This window comes from Nelusetta ayraudi, unplaced genomic scaffold, assembly GCF_046127955.1.
Source record: "Nelusetta ayraudi isolate G7.1 ecotype Tasmania unplaced genomic scaffold, CSIRO-AGI_Nayr_v1 ptg000034l, whole genome shotgun sequence".
Taxonomy (NCBI): Eukaryota; Metazoa; Chordata; class Actinopteri; order Tetraodontiformes; family Monacanthidae; genus Nelusetta; species Nelusetta ayraudi.
In genome coordinates, this window is record NW_027466084.1 from 5,006,810 (window position 1) to 5,025,082 (window position 18,273).

Genomic DNA, 18,273 nt, shown 5'->3' on the forward strand with positions numbered 1-18,273 from the left:
TAATCACCTTTATTTTTTTTTTCTATTTACTTGGACTTTTTTTTTGTTTGTTTCCTTAACAAACCCCCGTTTTCATTTATTTTGTATTGTATTTAATGTATCTGTGCTCATTATCCTCTTCTAGAGTTTGTTTTTTTTTTCTTATTATTTTCAATAAAGTTCTTATTTAAAAAAAAAAAAAAAAAAAAAAAAAACAGAAGAAGAAGAAGAAGAAGAAGAAGAAGAAGAAGCTTTGACAAACATGGCGCAGACCACTCCAGAATGCGGGGTCTCTCCGGACGCCCACCGAGCCGCTGGCCGAGAACAGTGTGTCCAGAGGCGGTGCAGAGGGAGGCCGAGGCTCGCCGACACGGACCGCGCACAGAGGCGCCTCGAATCCCGGAAGAAGTACGACGTGAGGAGGGTCTACCTGGGGGAGGCTCACAAGCTGTGGACGGACCTGCGAGGGCGTACCAGCCTGAGCGACGCCGGGCTGGCAGAGCATCTCATCCACCTGCTCAATTCCACGCACGAAAACAAGTCAAAGAAGGAACCTCGCAGGTAAATTCCAATGAATACCGCTTAGCTTCTGCTGAGCTACAGCACAACTACCAGAGCGTGGAGACGGGCAGTATGTGTGAAATACAAGGGGGTTCAGGGGTGTCGGACCTAGTCTCAGTCTCAGACTAGACGGACTGAACATTTTTGATCCAGACTCAGTGGAGACTTGGCCAACACTGATAGCTTTTAGTTCCATCATCTCATCCCTCTACACTGCGGTCAAGCCAACCGACACAGTTCGACAAAAGTGGTCGAGCCAGCAGGCACTCGCTTTTTTGCTGGCTCCTTGTACACCAGGCATTACGGTAATCATTGAGCACAATGGGGAAACTAGATAGCTAGAATCGCTTTTCTCTGAACTTTGGTTCAGATTAAAATTTTTGGAAAATTCTTCATTGTCAGTCCATTCTTCCATGTCTGCCTGGTAATACATCTCCCCCCACTCAATTTCAGAAAATTCTGATGTAGCATTTCAAAATAAAGCTCCTCCAAAAATTAAGATTTATCTGTTTAATGTTCTTGATTTCATATTAAAGTTTCAGGGAAATTCTTAATTGTCAGTCCATTATTTCACTTCAGGGTGATAGTGCACAACCCCAGGAACACCCTCGCTGAATTTGAGAAAATTCTGATTTAGCATTTCAAAATAAAGCTCCTCCAAAAATTAAGATTTATCTGTTTAATGTTCTTGATTTCAGATTAAAGTTTCAGGGCTAAAGCTTCTCCACAAATTTACATTTTTCTGTTTATTATTCATGAATTCAGATTAAAATGTTTGGAGAATTCCTAATTGTCAGTCCATCATTCCACTTAAGGGTGGTAGTGCACCACCCCAGGAAGCACCTCACTGAATGAGTGAAACTTAAATAGAGTGCTTTCACCGACGTCACATTTTTTTTTTTACCAGTTACCCGGATGCATGGCCATAATGGAGATACTCCGATGTAAACAATACAATAAACAGCACGTTGAATGTACATTTTTGGTGGAATTTTAAATGCCAAAACTACAGGAAAGCCAAGAGGAACGCGTGGAAGCTGCAAAAATATACAGAGAAGGACTCGGTCAGCGGAAGAAACAGCGATATAATAAAAAATGACGGTTAATAGGAGGTAAAGAGCCGTACGAACTAGCCGCCTCGTCTTGGAAAGATGACCCAGCAGTTCTACCTTCAACATCATATCCAGATATAGTGAACTACTTAATCCCTTCTCCAAGCCCATACACACCTCAAGACCTTAAGTGTTATAAAGGTTTGGATGCCTATAACCAGATAGTGTGCCTTTGGGTGAGTGAGACACATCGATGGCATATGTGTAATCAAAGCCAATGTAAGCGATTCTGTAACGCAGTGGTCACCAACCCTGCTTCTTGAGATCTACCTTCCTGCATGTTTTTTTAGGTATCTCTCCAATCCAACACACCTGATTATAATTCTTCGTCATTGTTATCAAGCAGCCAAAGCTTATCGAGGGCTTGATAAAGAGTTAAAAAAAAAATGGACAGAAAAGCATCAGTTAGTGTTTTTATGCGATGTAAAGTACACCGAACATCTCCAATGACATTCGATTACTTTTTCAGTTATGTTGAACTTTTTACTAGTCATACTTGTGCCAATAAAATCTCAGATTTTGTGCGAGCCACAAATGTCTCTGTTCTTTGTAAAGTTTTTTTTGTACTCCTCTCCCTGATTTTGTCATGGCTTTTGCTAGTCCAGAGTTTTTCAGATGTTTTCCTCAGTCTGACTGGTTATTGCTGGTGGTTGTGTTGCTACATACACAGTGTAGTTGCAGTGTGAGTATCTCCAAGATGGCGACTTCCGGTTTTGCTGACGGTATGTAAAAGCACTCTAGACACAGCGTGCCAAATTTAAAATAAATAAATAAAATAAAATAAAAAAAGAAGGGACAAGTGGAAGGCTGCTGGTTTATTTGAAATGATTGCACATATTGAATCTGGACCTATCACAGCCTATATAACGTTGCTATATGGCGTTGCCTAAATATGAATTATTAAGCTAAATAAGTAAGCAAATAAAATCAGTTGTGATATTTTCTCCTGGCTCTATCAATAATTTCAAGTATAATCATTTTAACTGGCAAATAACGGCACAAAAAAAGATATATTAAAATAAATAATCAAATCTGTCCTTTCAATAACTAGGGGGGGGGGGGAAAGTACAAAAATAAAGCTGCATTAAAGCTGCGTCGAACTCCGTTTGCTGCTTTGTGATCCTCACAAATCACAGCTTTTTTTTTTTAATAAATTTTGAAAATAAATAAAATCAGTTGCATGCATTTCTCATGTCTCTATCTCTGCAACCTTTCCGGTGTCCATTCAACTGAGAAGATTTCTACAGGCAAACAACAACCGAAAAACAATTTCCTTAAAGGAAAAATGAAACGGCCTGTCGTAGCAAGAAATTCAAAAATGAAACTACATTAAAAACTGAAAATGGGTCAGTCTGCAGCTGTACGATGCTCACTTGTCTGAGCCAGATACTTGGTGTCTCATCTTGTGTACAAGTTCATCACTGTTTGTGGCCAGGCTCTGCGCTGAGGAAATCCTCAGGATTGAGTGAAGGTGCTCATCAGTAAAATGAGTTCTGTGTGATGTTTTGTTTATTTTTATGAAAGAGAACCGTGGTTCACACAACTACGCGCTACCAAACATAGGGGCCGTTTACACGGTGACGAAAAGGCCCTCAAAAAAAAAAAAAAAAAAACGTGTTTACAAAAAGCCGTCTTCAAAAATGTTCTTGTTACACTGAGACGCTGGAAACGACTGAAAACGATGCAGTACCTATGCCAGGCCTGTTGTGGCACCACAAGTTTACTCCCTGAAACCCTCAAAGCACGCCAAGTTTTAGAAGTAGCAGCTCGCTAACAACATCAGTAGAGAACAGAAAGAAAGAAAAATCACTTGGGAAACTGTGTGGACAAACGACAGAGTTGAACTTCTGCTTCCTGTTACTTCAGAACACAAAGCCTTTAAAGGGCCATGTTAAAGGTTCCCAGTAAAAGTTGGCTAACATTTTTGTCATTTAGGTTTCCTGCCTCAATGCCCCGGTCCGTTGACCCAAAAGTGAAACTCAAACATTTCTAAATCTGTTGAAATATACTTGCTTTCCTTCCACCAATTTTCATTAAATTGGCCATCGAGCAATTAGCCAGAATTATATCAATAATTGCATCCTACAACAAGACATACAATTTAATTACTGAAGTATATATAGGCATTATATATATTTTTTTTATGTATTTACACTTTTAAGTAGTTCACGGCAGAATTACGTATTTAATGTGTTTATTATATAGGAGTTTATTAATTTCGACGGTTCATACCTTCATGTACGACAGTGTATTTGGCTTTACTTGACGACTCACTCTCCACATGAACACGTTTTTGTATTGCAGACCAGAAACTGTTGCAGATGTTGCGGAAAAGCAAAGTGAAGGTACGTGGTTGCTATTTGTAGATTGAGATTAGGGCTGCATCTAACGATTATCTTTGTTGTTGACTAATCTGTCGATTATTTTTTTCCATTAGTCACGATTACCCTCTTTATTTTCACCACCTATTTTGGACTTCTGTTCAACCTAACTTGCTTAAATCTTCACACCTGCTTTATACTGTTGTACTCTGACAGCATACTTTTTTAAACAAATATATCAAAAATAATGATAACACACAAAGCTTCTATATGTGACTTAGTCATATCATAGGTATATTAATTCATGATTTAAAGATTATATGCAATGTTAACCAGAGTTAAATATCGTGGACAGATTTTAAATACCTTAAACAGAACTTAAATATCAAATTAATATGCCCCAAAATAACACAGTGGATGAGTGATAAGTGAAAGAGTGTTAAAATTCAATATCGACGCATAAAGCACAATGGCTGCAAGCAGCGGGCGAGGTCTGCCTTGAGGCATCCGTTGAAGCAGCATAAGCGTAGGTTGGGGATAGCCTGGACGGAAGCTGTTAGTTGCATCATCATTTGACGTATCTCTTCAACCTGCTGTACAGTGGCCATCTTACTGGAAGTGGGTGAGGAGGAGGAGGAGGAGGAGGAGGAGGAGGATGCTTGGGTTTCCTGGAGCAGGGAAAGATTAGCTTCAGCTCCTCTTTCAGCCACTTATTGCTGCTGCATGTGCTCACCTTGTGAGGCTACTAAAGGTGTGCTTTCATGCTGTGTGCATACTGGGTGCTATAGTCAGTCAAATACAAAGGGGGCCGGGTTGGCCTTGTAGATTTTCTTCCATCCATCCATTTCATTAGCGCAATCCGGCTGAAAGGGCCATGTTAAATTTTATTTTGGTTATGCTGGTGACAACGTAGTTTGGCTAACAAAATAGGAGTGCGGTCGGACGCCAAGAGCCTCAGAGTTTAGGATGCAGGTGAAGTTGTTTAATTCAGGAGAATACGTGGATGACAGGAGTTGTTCCACTGATTCACTGTTTTGTTTTTTTCTTCTAAAAAAAGTAAACACAAATATAAAAGAATATATAAGGCTTAACTCGGACTCAGCATGGTAAATTAAATTCCAAACAATACAAATATGACAAATTAAATTAACCAGAATGCCACAACATTAACATAATCAAATGTATGAAGCAAAACCTCGCATTGGGGTGCCTCAAGAGTCCATTTTAGGTCCAATTCATTTTAATCTTTAAAATGCTTCCCTTGGGGGACGACATCAGGAGGCACCGCATCAGCTTCTATAGTCATGCTGTACACAGCTGTAAATCTCCATGTCTCCTGAAGACACTGGGCCAAATTATGCCCTTTTTAACTGTATTTTAGATATAAAGTCATGGATGGCAGAGAATTTCCTACAGCTCAGCAAGGACCAATGAGGTTTTATTCATTGGTCCTGAAGGCCAGAGAGAGTCTGTGGTGGTGCCCCCTGTGGCTGCAGACTATGTATACAGACTATATGTATATATATATATATATATATATATGAAGATACTGGGCCAAATGATGCCCTTTTCAACTGTTTTTAACTGTATATATGTATATATATATATATATACATATATATATATATATATATATATATATATATATATATATATATATATGTATATATATATATATATATATATATGTATATATATATATATATATATATGTATATATATATATATATACATATATATATATATACATATATATATATATATATATATACATATATATATATATACATATATATATATAAAGGGTGCACGATAAATATCGGACTGTTAAATATCGGGCCGATATTAGGAATTATGATGTCCCAATAAATCTGCCATTATTAAAAAATAGCTCTGATATTTCAAGATAAAAGCTCCGGTCAAGATTGCGTAGATTGCCTGTGCTTTGCTGTAGTTGGGTTAGGGTGACCAAATCAAGCCCTCCCTTTCTCCATGGACTTCCTGCCTGTGCTGTAAGCGGGGTGTGGTTTTCCCCCAAAAAAAGCTGCAATTTCATATTCAAATTCATATTTAGGAAAAAATCTTGCATGCCACGAGCCTGTCATAAACTTCCCCTGCGTGAGTGACAACAAACATGGCGTCAATTGTGTTGCTATTTGCAACCAATGTTCAGCAAATACACTGCAAATACAAGTTGCCACCAAAAACAAAGGTCACACATAGGTGTGCACAAACTACACGGTGAATCTAAATGTAATAAACATAAATATGTTATCGGTTATCGGTATGGGTCTTGAAAAGCAGGAACTTATTTCCTCTGATGTGTTTCTCATGTATTCATGGGCATTATGTTAAGGTTTTACAAATATAAAAATCATAAATCAGGCCAAATATTACACATTGGACCTTTATTTGAAACGACTATTTGGTGGATTTACATCGTCAATGTTTCCCAGACGTCCCTCCAACGGAACTGGATGATCTCCCAGCTGTGAGCAGCCGTGTGTCCAGCCTGCGGGGCCTGGTGCGGTGGTACCAGGATCACTCCCGTTGTTGCCTGGAGGAGCCCCAGCTCCGAGCCCTGGAGCCCCGGCCTGACTGCCCCACGGCTGCACTGTGGCAGTGCGACTCTGACCATTCCTTCGTCCAGTACCTCTCCTCATCGCCGAGGCAGTCCAGCCACTCCGAAGAGGAAACGCACATGAAAAGAGAAGGCGATGGAGGCAACGCCACAGTTACACACCTACATCCTGCAACTTGTGGTAGCAGGAGGAGGAGTGAGACTCAGCAACACTCCAGAGGTACAGAGGGGTTGTTTTCATTTGACTTTATTTATTATTGATCAAACATTTATCATTGTGAATAAGGATGCACACGACACCACTTTTTTCCAGAACGTGTACGAGTACTTGCATTTCAGTGTTCACCAACACCGAGTACTTAATAAGGCCATTACACATTATAGATACACACATATTCTTTTTCCCACAGATGTGTTATTTGAACAAAGTTCTTCAGCATGTTTTTCTAGAACAACTTTCACTGCAGTACAATCACACATTGAACACACTTGTTACATACGTACATATACAACTGGTATCGGTGTCTAGGTATCAGCACGTATCTTACAAGTACAAGTACTCCATCCTGGTTTTGGTACTGATACCCAATACTGGTATCCTGAGTGTGAAACACCCGCCAATATTCGGAGGTGGATGAATATAGGAATAATGGCCAAAGTATTTTTAAAAATAATATTAGACAGGGCGATCTTAAATTAAATATTATGTATGTATGTATGTATGTATGTATGTATGTACACTATATTACCAAAAGTATTTGCTCACCCATCCAAATGATCAGAATCAGGTGTCCTAATCACTTGGCCTGGCCACATGTGTATAAAATCAAGCACCTGGGCATGCAGACTGTTTTGACAAACATTTGTGAAAGAATGGGTCGCTCTCAGTAGCTCAGTGACTTCCAGCGTGGAACTGTCATAGGATGCCACCTGTGCAACAAATCCAGTCGTGAAATTTCCTCGCTCCTAAATATTCCACAGTCAACTGTCAGCTTTATTATAAGAAAATGGAAGAGTTTGGGAACAACAGCAACTCAGCCACGAAGTGGTAGGCCACGTAAACTGAGGGAGAGGGGTCAGCGGATGCTCAGGCGCATTGTGCAAAGAGGTCGCCCACTTTCTGCTCAGTCAACTGCTGCAGGGCTCCAAACTTCATGTGGCCTTCAGATCAGCCCAAGTACAGTTCGCAGAGAGCTTCACGGAATGGGTTTCCATGGCAGAGCAGCTGCATCCAAGCCATACGTCACCAAGTGCATTGCGAAGCGCCGGATGCAGTGGTGTAAAGCACGCCGCCACTGGACTCTAGAGCAGTGGAGACGCGTTCTCTGGAGTGATGAATCACGCTTTTCCATCAGGCAATCTGATGGACGAGTCTGGGTTTGGAGGTTGCCAGGAGAACGGTACATTTCGGACTGCATTGTGCCAAGTGTGAAATTTGGTGGAGGAGGAATTATGGTGTGGGGTTGTTTTTCAGGAGTCGGGCTTGGCCCCTTAGTTCCAGTGAAGGGAACTTTGAATGCTTCAGGATACCAAAACATTTTGGACAATTCCATGCTCCCGACCTTGTGGGAACAGTTTGGAGCGGGCCCCTTCCTCTTCCAACATGACTGTGCACCAGTGCACAAAGCAAGGTCCATAAAGACATGGATGACAGAGTCTGGTGTGGATGAACTTGTCCTGACCTGAACCAGATAGAACACCTTTGGGATGAATTAGAGCGGAGACTGAGAGCCAGGCCTTCTCCACCAACATCAGTGTGTGACCTCACCAATGCGCTTTGGGAAGAATGGTCAAACATTCCCATAAAAAACACTCCTCAACCTTGTAGACAGCCTTCCCAGAAGAGTTGAAGCTGTAATGGCTGCAAAAGGTGGACCGACATCATATTGAACCCTATGGGTTAGGAAAGGGATGGCACTTAAGTTCATATGTGAGTCAAGGCAGGTGAGCAAATACTTTTGGTAATATAGTGTATATATATATATGTATATATTTTGCTTTTTTGAAAAAATATGAGACCCCCTTCAATGTTGCTCTGAGGTTTTCTGGGGGTCTCATGGGTTAATAGGGGGGGGCCCAGCCCTCCTCACCCTCCTCCTCCCTGACCCCCTGGATTTTGCACACTGCTGGTATTGGTGCATCCCTAATTGTAAACACAATGATGTGTCTGAGTAATCGTGTGTCCAGCCTTGAACGACTCTACAATCACATCTTACCGACTCTGTTATTTTATTTCAGACACGGTAGAAAACGTCTGTGTAACTGAGGTCCAACTTGGTGCCACTGAGCAGGATGCAGCTTCAGACCCACTGCCTGGTGCTGAGGCCTCTTCAGCCGACCAGTCACACCCAGGAGAGTCCGTCTGGGAGATAGAAATGCTTATGGAGCAGCAGCAGCTGCAGGGTCCTGGACCTGCAGCGTGTCCCAGCATGCCTTCAGAAGACAAAGAATCTGAGGAGGCGGGGGATCGAGAGCGAGGCAGAGATGGTGGAGATGAAGGAACTGAACTTGGGAAAAGTGACCAGGACTCACTTCAGGAGGTGCAACCAGTGCCACCTGCTGTTCAGGGCCAAACGTTTGCTGAGCCTCAGGCTCCTCAGGTTCCTCATGTTCCTCAAGCTCCTCAGGTTCTTCAGGCTCCTCAGGTTCCTCAGGTTCCTCAAGCTCCTCAGGTTCTTCAGGCTCCTCATGTTCCTCAAGCTCCTCAGGCTCTAAGCAGCTGCGCTCTTCCTCAGAACAGGAGCAAATTAGACGACTCACAGGTAGGTGAGTGGAATAGAATACAACAGTACTACTATAATACTTTATTGACCACCGCAAGGGGGGAAATTCATCTTGTTACAGCAGCAATAGATACACAAGACATAAATAGTATCAATGTTATTGAATAGGATTAGAATAGAATAGAATCTGAGCCTTTATTAATCCCACATTGGGGAAATTTTCACAATTACACCCACAATATATAGCAGAAGAGGGAAAATTATATGAATTGAGAAGAAATGAAAGAAAATATTTATACAGTAAGAAAGGAAAAAATAGATATTTCCATCATATGGACAGTTGGATTATTTATTTGTCATGTAGTTATGAAGTGATGTAGTTCAAATGTAGTTTACGGCCACCAGTGTGAATGTGGTGTTTTATTATTATTATTATCATTATTATTATTATTATTAATAATAATAATAATAATAATAATAATAATAATAATAAATTCTCTCTTAACGCTCTTTGAAGTGAACCAAAAGAGCCGGCTCTTGATTGGCAGAGCCGTTTATTATTAAAATTATTATTAGTATTATTATTAGTATTATTTAATTTTAATTATTAAAATTAAATTATATTATTATTTTTTGGGGAGCTGTTGGTTTTTTTGGGGTTTTTTTTTGCGAAAGAAGATTAGTCAAGATGTGTGGCACTGCCTACCTGCGCTGAGTTGAGACAGAGAAAAGGCGCAGATAATAGACGTTATCCTGAAGTAAACCAGAAAACAGGCGAATCCATATCCAGTCGCGGAGTTGGCGGCGATTTAGGAGGTGTTTGAGCAGAGATGTTGTGCGACAGAGAAATGTCAGAACTATTAATGTCAGAAATGGGATGAACGGAATAATGAATACTGTATCATACATCAACAGAGACAGACGCACAAGATTGCCATGTAGTGTTTTTTTTTTAATGCCAGTCTTGGTGAAACTGAAATTCTATAGCTGAAAATTGCTCCCCCCCCCCCCCACCCCCCCCCAGCTCATCATCATCACCGGGCCGAGTTACGAGGGGCTCCAGCTGGACATGGCCGATGCTAACCTGGATGGCGTGGCCTGCGCCCTCATCAGGGGCGTGGCCTACAACCAAGTGTGCTCGTTGGACTCCACAGTGGGAGCAGCTGAGGGCCAACACTCCCTGGCAGGTGTGCTTCTTTTGGACTGGCAGGTCCTCCATCATTAGCAGACTTTAGCAGCGTAAAAACATAGCGTTACAGCAAGAGGAAAGGCTACCAATTAAAATGTTAATTAAAAAAAAAAAAAAAAAAAACTTGCACATTAAGCCTTGTATTTAATATCATCGTGATTAAAATGCTAACTATCTTTGAACCTTTTTGATGTCCATGTAAAGCTAATCTGACCAGAGTGTCTTAATTATTTCTTTCAAAACAGTTCACCGAGACCCACTTATTATTAAATTTGTATTTTGTTGAATGAAACAATGAAAAATAACTACCTGCCATGAATCCAAAACAAATATATCAGAAGGGTTGCGAAGAACTGCAAAGATTAACTACACTTCACTTCACTGATCTGCTTCAAAAACGAAAGTGAAACTTAAAAAAATTGCTTTTTTGATTTTTCAATTCAAGTATATTGGAGCTCGTTTTTACATTATGAGCTATTTGAACACATGCTGTTCTGCAGGTTTCACTGACGAGCGTCTGCAGCCCAGTGTTCACACTGTGAAGCTGGGAGGAAACAGGAAGTGCCAGCGCAGTCTCAGCAGGTCTGTGACCTGGTGACATTTTGGGTGGGAGTGGGGGGTTGGGTGGAGGGGTCACTCAAAAAAAAAAAGAACTTGAAGGTGTGGACGGCAGATCCACTTCACCTGTAGTTGTGTTCTTCATTGTGTCCACCAGGTCCAAGAGGAACAGACAAGGCCCCGTCACAGAGGAGGACGGGATGCTGAAGATGTTCCACTGTCCGTACGAGGGCTGCAGTCAAGTCTATGTAGCCATCAGCAGCTTCCAGGTGAACATCTGGACTGACTGAGAACAAGTCAAAATGACCACTAATAATAATAATAACAAAAATAATAATCATACATTTTTTTAATATAGTGCTTTTCAAAGTCCTCAATGACACAAAAGTAAGGTTAAAACATATACCTACAAACATATCTACTCACCCAGCACTCAGACTGTTTGCCCTCCTGCCCTCTGGGAGGCGCTAAAAGAGTTTCCAGACAAGAACCACCACGTTCAGCTTCTTCCCTACAGCTGTGTCCCTGATGAACTCTTATTTATTCATTTAGTCATTTACTACACACACACACGTATATATATATATATATGTGTATATGTATATATATACAGTATATATATATACATATATATATATACATATATGTATATATATATGTATATACAGTATATGTATATATATGTATGTATATATATACATACATATATACACATACATACATACATACATACACACACATATATATATATGTATATATATATATATATACATATATATGCATTTCTTTGCTCTGTACTTGTGACGTGTAATGACAATAAAGTTGAATCTAATCTAGTATCAGAATAAAATGTTCAATTCAAATATACAGACAAATAAATTAAATACAGATTAATGTAAGCATAGAGGAGGTTAATGTCAATTGTAATCTGATAATCTAACAATAATCTAATTCATAATAACTAAAGACTTTGTCTTTCTGCAGAATCACGTCAACCTGGTCCACAGGAAAGGACGGACTAAAGTTTGCCCCCATCCAGGCTGTGGGAAAAAGTTTTACCTTTCCAATCACCTGCATCGCCACATGATCATCCATTCAGGTGCGTGCAACAATATTCTAAAATATTCTAAAATCATCAAATTCCCTAAATGTCACTGCAATAGCTTGAGAATGTAACCCACACTTCCTCCACCAGGGGTCAGAGATTTCATCTGCGAGACTTGTGGGAAGTCGTTCAAGCGTAAGAATCACCTGGAGGTCCACCGACGGACCCACACAGGGGAAACACCGCTGCAGTGAGTCCAGAGTCACACTGGTGTCAATGTCAAGTGGTTGAGAAGATGATTTGATGATTGTACTGAGTGCAGTTTTACAGCCTAGTGCAGGCATGGGCAAACTACGGCCCGGGGGCCATATGCGGCCCCATCAAGCTTTTTAATCTGGTCCGTCGAACTTTAAGAAATGACGTTAATAGTCAGTAAGTCATGAAATAGCTGTACTTTTGGGATTCACACATCCCAGAAAACAACAACGAAAACAACCAATACACAAAAAAGTATAACACCACAATATTCTCCTAACACTTAGTGCTACCCGACACCTCCCTCATCCCTGTACCTCTTGAAAATAGTGTTGAAAATAGTGTCTTTATACCACATTTTAAACGGTTCCATATTTGGACAATGCTTCAACTGATAGAGAACTTGTTCCGTAGTCTCACCCCGCTGACTGAAACACAAAAACCCTTCCTGTTTCTGCAAAATAGCATTCAATTAAAGTTGCTCTTTCCCCTTAAATTATAGCTCCCCTTATGAACACTGACTAGTTTCTGTATATTTATTGCTAATAGATAATTTTTTTATTTTTGAACATTATTTGAGCTGTTGATTAGCTCACGATGTCTGTAAATTTGAATAATGTAGTAGTGATGTTCTGTAATTTTTGCCCCACACCTTGGCACAGTAGTGAAAATATGGTGAGACCAGGGAGCAGTAAAGAGTACGTAGTGATTTTCTATCCAAAACCCTTTTTACCTTGTTTATTATTGCATTGGTTCCTGAGACTTTAGTTTGTACACGATTGATGTGTGATTTTCAATTAATTCCGTCATCTATGATTACCCCCAAAAATTGTATTTCATGAACTTTTTCATGAACATGACTTTTTCTATTTTAACTCCTTCTGTTTTTACTAGTAACTGTGTATTCGGCTCAAAATTACCAATCCGCATTATTATTGTCTTACTCAAATTTAATGATAATTTATTTTTTATCAAACCATTTTTTTTAGTTTGTTCATCTCTGAAGTGATGTCATTCTGTAGTTTTTGTAAATCATCCCCGGAACAGAATATATTTGTGTCATCAGCAAAAAACACAAAATCCAACACTTACACTTACTCCAACAACTCCTACATAATGTCATTAATGTACAAAATAAAGAACTTGGGGCCCAACACTGACCCCTGGGGGACACCACAAGCAATGTCCAAATACGAAGAAACCGAGTCACCCTATTTTACAAACTACTTTCTCCCACTTAAATAACTTTTCACCCCGTCCAGCACTATTCCCCTAATACCATATCTTTCCAGTTTTTTTGATTAATATTTCATGGTTAATTGTGTCAAAAGCTTCTTTTTTTTTTTATTATTCCATGAACACATCCACAGCATTATTTATGATCTATAACATTTGTGATTTGATCTGTTAGACCTAAACCCACCCTGATTCTCTGCAAGTATTTTGTGCTTTTTTAATTTATTCTTTTTTACAGGCATTTTGTAGACCTTTAGTAATCCCTGGACAATTTTTATATACCAGTTATATTTCTTCATTGGACAATGCTTATCGTGTAATGAGGAAAATATGCTCTGAAACTCGTTATATACAAGCTCAACATCTTTTTCTTGGTGTGTAACATCCCAGTCAAACTCCAATAGTTCATTTTTTTTAATGGGTTAATGGATTCTTCTGTTCTTACTCGTTTATGTACTGTTTGCTTGTCTGGCTTTTTACTGTGACCGATATCATAAACAGTAAACACTGGCAAATGGTCACTCATGTCATTCAATTGTTGCTTCTGTTTCTTCTGGCTATGGTTGTCCTCCAGGTGTGAGATCTGTGGCTACCAGTGTCGCCAGCGTGCCTCCCTCAACTGGCACATGAAGAAACACACTCCAGAAGCCCAGTACAACTACACCTGTGAGCTCTGTGACAAGAGGTTTGAGAAGCTGGACAGCGTTAAGTTCCACAAACTGAAAAGCCACCCAGACAAGCAACTCATCTGAGGTGTCCAGGACCAGTGGCAAGACGTTGTTTCTCAAGTTTGTGGAAGGAACCCTTGAGAATTGCAAAACACAATAAAGACGAAAAGTAAAGAAGCAGCTATTCAGGGTCACATCCCAAACTATTTGATCTTATTGTCACAGCAGAATTTCCATAAAGAGCCTGAAGTCGTCAGAGTTCAAAGTCTCATCACATGCATCAAGGCCTCCCACAATGTGCTCCATCGAGTCCACTTCTCCTGGAATCCAACAACCCCTAACCTTCCTCCTAGGGCTGCTCGATTCTGGAAAAAAATCAGAATCATGATTTTTTTTTTTTTTCAAGACAAATATCTATTAAAATTAAAATATTGCCAACAATGTTGATCTGTTAGACCTAAACCCACCCTGATTCTCTGCAAGTATTTTGTGCTTTTTTAATTTATTATTTTTTTACAGGCATTTTGTAGACCTTTAGTAATCCCTGGACATTTTTTATATACCAGTTATATCTATTAAAATTATTGTCTGCAATAGAACAGAACTATGTATATATGTATATGTATATGTATATATGACTGCGCTTCATGCAAGAGTGGCACATCAACACAGAGGTGGAAGTAACCAAGTACAAATACTTTGTTACTGTACCTAAGTACAGGTATCTGTACTTCACTGAAGTACTTCTTTTTCTGACTATTTTTTTGTACGTTCACTCCCTACGTTTGTATATAAAAAAGCATTCTATTTCTTACATTGCAAAAAACATGCTCATTGTGTTTAAAACATAAAATACTGTTCACAGTAATTTATTTACTTATTACAGCTGTTGTTCCTTGAAGTAGAGCCACAGTGCTTCAACTCCTCTGTTTTGAAGTTCAATTAAAAAAAATGGATCATATTTTAGAGGGAGGTTATTTTTTGAGTATTACGGCTTTGGGTTCACTGCTCAGTAAGAAAGATACGCAAAATTGGTCATTAATATTTAAAGGGTAAACATCCAATAATGGCTCATAACTGTGACCAATTACAATTTTGTTGTGCTGCAGTTTTTTTTTTTCGACAGAAACAGAAAAAATATACATTGAAATGACAAAAGCTGTTAAAATGATCCTGATGTTCATGCAAGTCCTCTTTAGAAAAATAGGCATGTATGCCGAGATAATATTTTGAAAATATTCAAATTTTTAACAATTTGGCAGAGAGTACACAGAATAAACATCGACAGTTTTTATGCAAGGATATGAGCATTTCTGCTCTTGAATTGAGTAACTGTGACTGTCTCATCATCGCCGTCATCCTTTTCTAAAACGTAAGAAAAGGAAAATATTTCTATGCAGCTCGGCTTAAATAATCAAAAACTGCATGCTGCTTGCAGGGTGACGGCGTGCCAAGTGCAGGATATATTTAGCGTGGATGTTTACCGTCGCGACGGAGATCACAGTGGAGCTTGCAGCTGCGACAGCAGCAACGTTAGCAGCATTAGCACTGGCACGTAGCCTGTTAGGTACAGGGGGGTTCCACTGGAGCCACACACCACCAGGGAATGGTTTTCATTGAAATCAGTCGTGTTTATTTTCCACAGTTGAGTTTGCCGCTTGCCTCGGTTCGAGGCAAGAATAAATGATCATTTAATTGAATCAACTCTTGAACATATTACATTCCAAATCAACTAAAGCCATATCAAATAAAGAACAAAATAACAAATGAACTTGTGTATCAAATAAGCATTAAATCAGTAACTTAGCAACTTAAATAGCTTGTAACTAGTGATGTTCCCTCTGACGCGGGGCTTCGAACCACGGCCCAAACCTCGTTAGGGTTTTTTTCTGAAGCACTGCTTGAAATCACGTGACTGATGACGTTTGAACCACTTGACTGCTTCGTTCAGACTGAATCAGCTGACTGGTTTGGTTCAATGGGCGGGGCTCTGAAAGACTGGCGGGTCTCAGTTGAGTTTAAAATGGATGAAACAGCGCTATGCAATGGGAGTGGGCGTGGGGGGGGGGGGGGGGGTGCTGATACCACCTCAAAGCAATACGAAGTTCAAAATATGTGTACAACCACAGCCTCGAGGCTTTTACATACAAAGTTGTCATACAGAAATTTCACATGCAAAAAAAAAGAATTCATTAAATCTCAAACTCTTTCAATCTCTCTTTCCAATTGCCACCATTACCAACCAACACTTTTTGGTGTGTATGGTCAATTGACCTCATATACATAAAATTATACCTAATCTTTTAGTAAAAAATAAGCAGAAATTCTGAATTACTTTGACTATAGTTACACTCATATAAATGGATAGATTACCGCAGACTGCTACAGTATATATGAAAATGAAATGAAATCATTTCAAATGTTTGGACCACCACCCAGCACCACCCAGTGGTGGGCAGATCAAATGGACCAGGGAGTATCACAGGAGGGGAGAAATTGAATAAAATATCCATAATTCAATGCAAGTAGTGATCATTGAAGTGAGTGATCAACTTAGCCAAAGCTGCCGAAAACATGTTGCCTCCGATCACTGGCAGAGATAAATTCCTGGCAGAGTTTTTTCCTGTCCAAGGCATCAAGTCCTTCTTGGTGTATGTGACAAACTGCCACATTGTTCAGGCGTCTCTGATTCTTGCAGTTGCGAAGCCAGGTTTTTAACCTCCTTAGTGCGCTGAAACTCCTCTCAGCTTCAGCAGACGATGCTGGAACAAGCAACAACAGCCTCACAAGGACCTCCACCTGGTCAAAAAGACCTCTGACTTCAGGCGGCATGCCTCCCAGGATGTCTGCAGCTTCTGTGCTGGATATGTAGTTTGTAGTTCTTTGACTGGAACACGGCACATCCAATGTCCTCCTGTTAATCTCTGGATATTGGTCCACAGTGGCATCACTTTTTCCAGTTACAAGCACATCCTCCAACGTCTCAAGAACTTCAAGGCTTGTTTGATGAAACCGCTCTCTGAATTGCACATCTGCTGTGTCAAGTATCTTGAAGGACTCCCGACTGAAGTCATCAACAGAAACTGCTGGGGCCATGTGCTGCAGCTTCACCAGCTCGACGTTTTGGTGGCCTGCGGATACGAGGCGTTTCAATTGGACACCTTGAACTTTCCTGAAAGTCCAAACAGACGACCCAATTCATGGACCCGCTGCAGCGCGTCACGGACAACAGATGAGGCTGCGCAAGTTGTCTGTGTTATCAAATTAACACAGTGAGGACCACAGTGTACGAACAGTGTCAGTGGTTGTGCTTGTCTAAGAAAGGCCTGTGCGCCAGCGTATTTACCGGACATATTTGCTGCTCCGTCATATGTCTGTCCCCGGAGCCCACCAAGAGACAAATTGAGACGAAGCAGCAAATCTTTGGCTACATTTGCTAGGTTCTGTCCTGTTGTGAGTGACACTTCATATAAACCAACAAATTCTTTGCGAGGTATGAGGTCGTGGTCAACGTAGCGAAGACAGATTGATTCCTGTTCGGTCCCAGTAATGTCCTGTGTTCCATCAATAATGATGAAGTATTGCAACTGTGGTTGTGATCGGATTTCAGCGGCTATATCTCCGATGATGGAATTTGCCATTATGTTCAACATGTCACTTTGGATTTTGGGGCTTGTGCAATCACGAGCACGTGAATTACGCCACTCGAACAGCACGGAATCATCATCTGATCTCAGCTCGAGTAACTGAGAAACATTTCCTTCGTCTGATTGATTGCCTCTGAGAGCCGGGCCTTGTCTGCCGAGGAATTGCACACAGCTCATGATCTTCATCAAGCGTGACCTTGCCTTTTGCTGTGATGCTGCCAATGCACTAGAATGCTTAGAATCAACCGAATTTGCTTTTTTGACAATGTGCAGTAATTTGCAAGCTTGTGAGACTTGCTTTTTGTATGATCTGTAAATCTCTCCACAGCCTTTTTCCAATTTCTGAACCCAGCAGAGACAAATGCTGAATCAGCGTTTTTCGCCAGCGAAGACTTCTG

At 40.3% G+C, this 18,273-nt stretch overlaps 1 protein-coding gene across 2 annotated transcripts; it reads left to right on the forward strand.

Annotated features, from left to right (window-relative positions):
• Window positions 1-190: 190 nt before the first annotated feature.
• znf653 (zinc finger protein 653) lies at window positions 191-14,938 on the forward strand. 2 transcript variants are annotated; one of them, XM_076032652.1, is made up of 11 exons: window positions 191-540; window positions 3,957-3,997; window positions 6,430-6,774; window positions 8,793-9,199; window positions 9,263-9,316; window positions 10,302-10,464; window positions 10,967-11,048; window positions 11,182-11,293; window positions 12,009-12,123; window positions 12,220-12,319; window positions 14,135-14,938. In XM_076032652.1, exons 1-11 carry the CDS (start codon window positions 242-244, stop codon window positions 14,310-14,312), a joined length of 1,896 nt encoding a protein of 631 aa, XP_075888767.1. In that variant the 5' UTR covers window positions 191-241; the 3' UTR covers window positions 14,313-14,938. The 2 variants fall into 2 exon arrangements, with proteins under 2 accessions (XP_075888767.1, XP_075888766.1); XM_076032651.1 differs by having other exon boundaries at window positions 8,793-9,316.
• Window positions 14,939-18,273: the final 3,335 nt, after the last annotated feature.

Bases quoted from the DNA above. Each gene is read 5' to 3' on its own strand.
- znf653 (XM_076032651.1), top strand. From the start codon at position 242: ATGGCGCAGACCACTCCAGAATGCGGGGTCTCTCCGGACGCCCACCGA. The intron at 10,465-10,966 runs GTGTGCTTCTTT...GCTGTTCTGCAG, and splicing joins GGGCCAACACTCCCTGGCAG to GTTTCACTGACGAGCGTCTG. The intron at 11,294-12,008 runs GTGAACATCTGG...GTCTTTCTGCAG, and splicing joins TAGCCATCAGCAGCTTCCAG to AATCACGTCAACCTGGTCCA.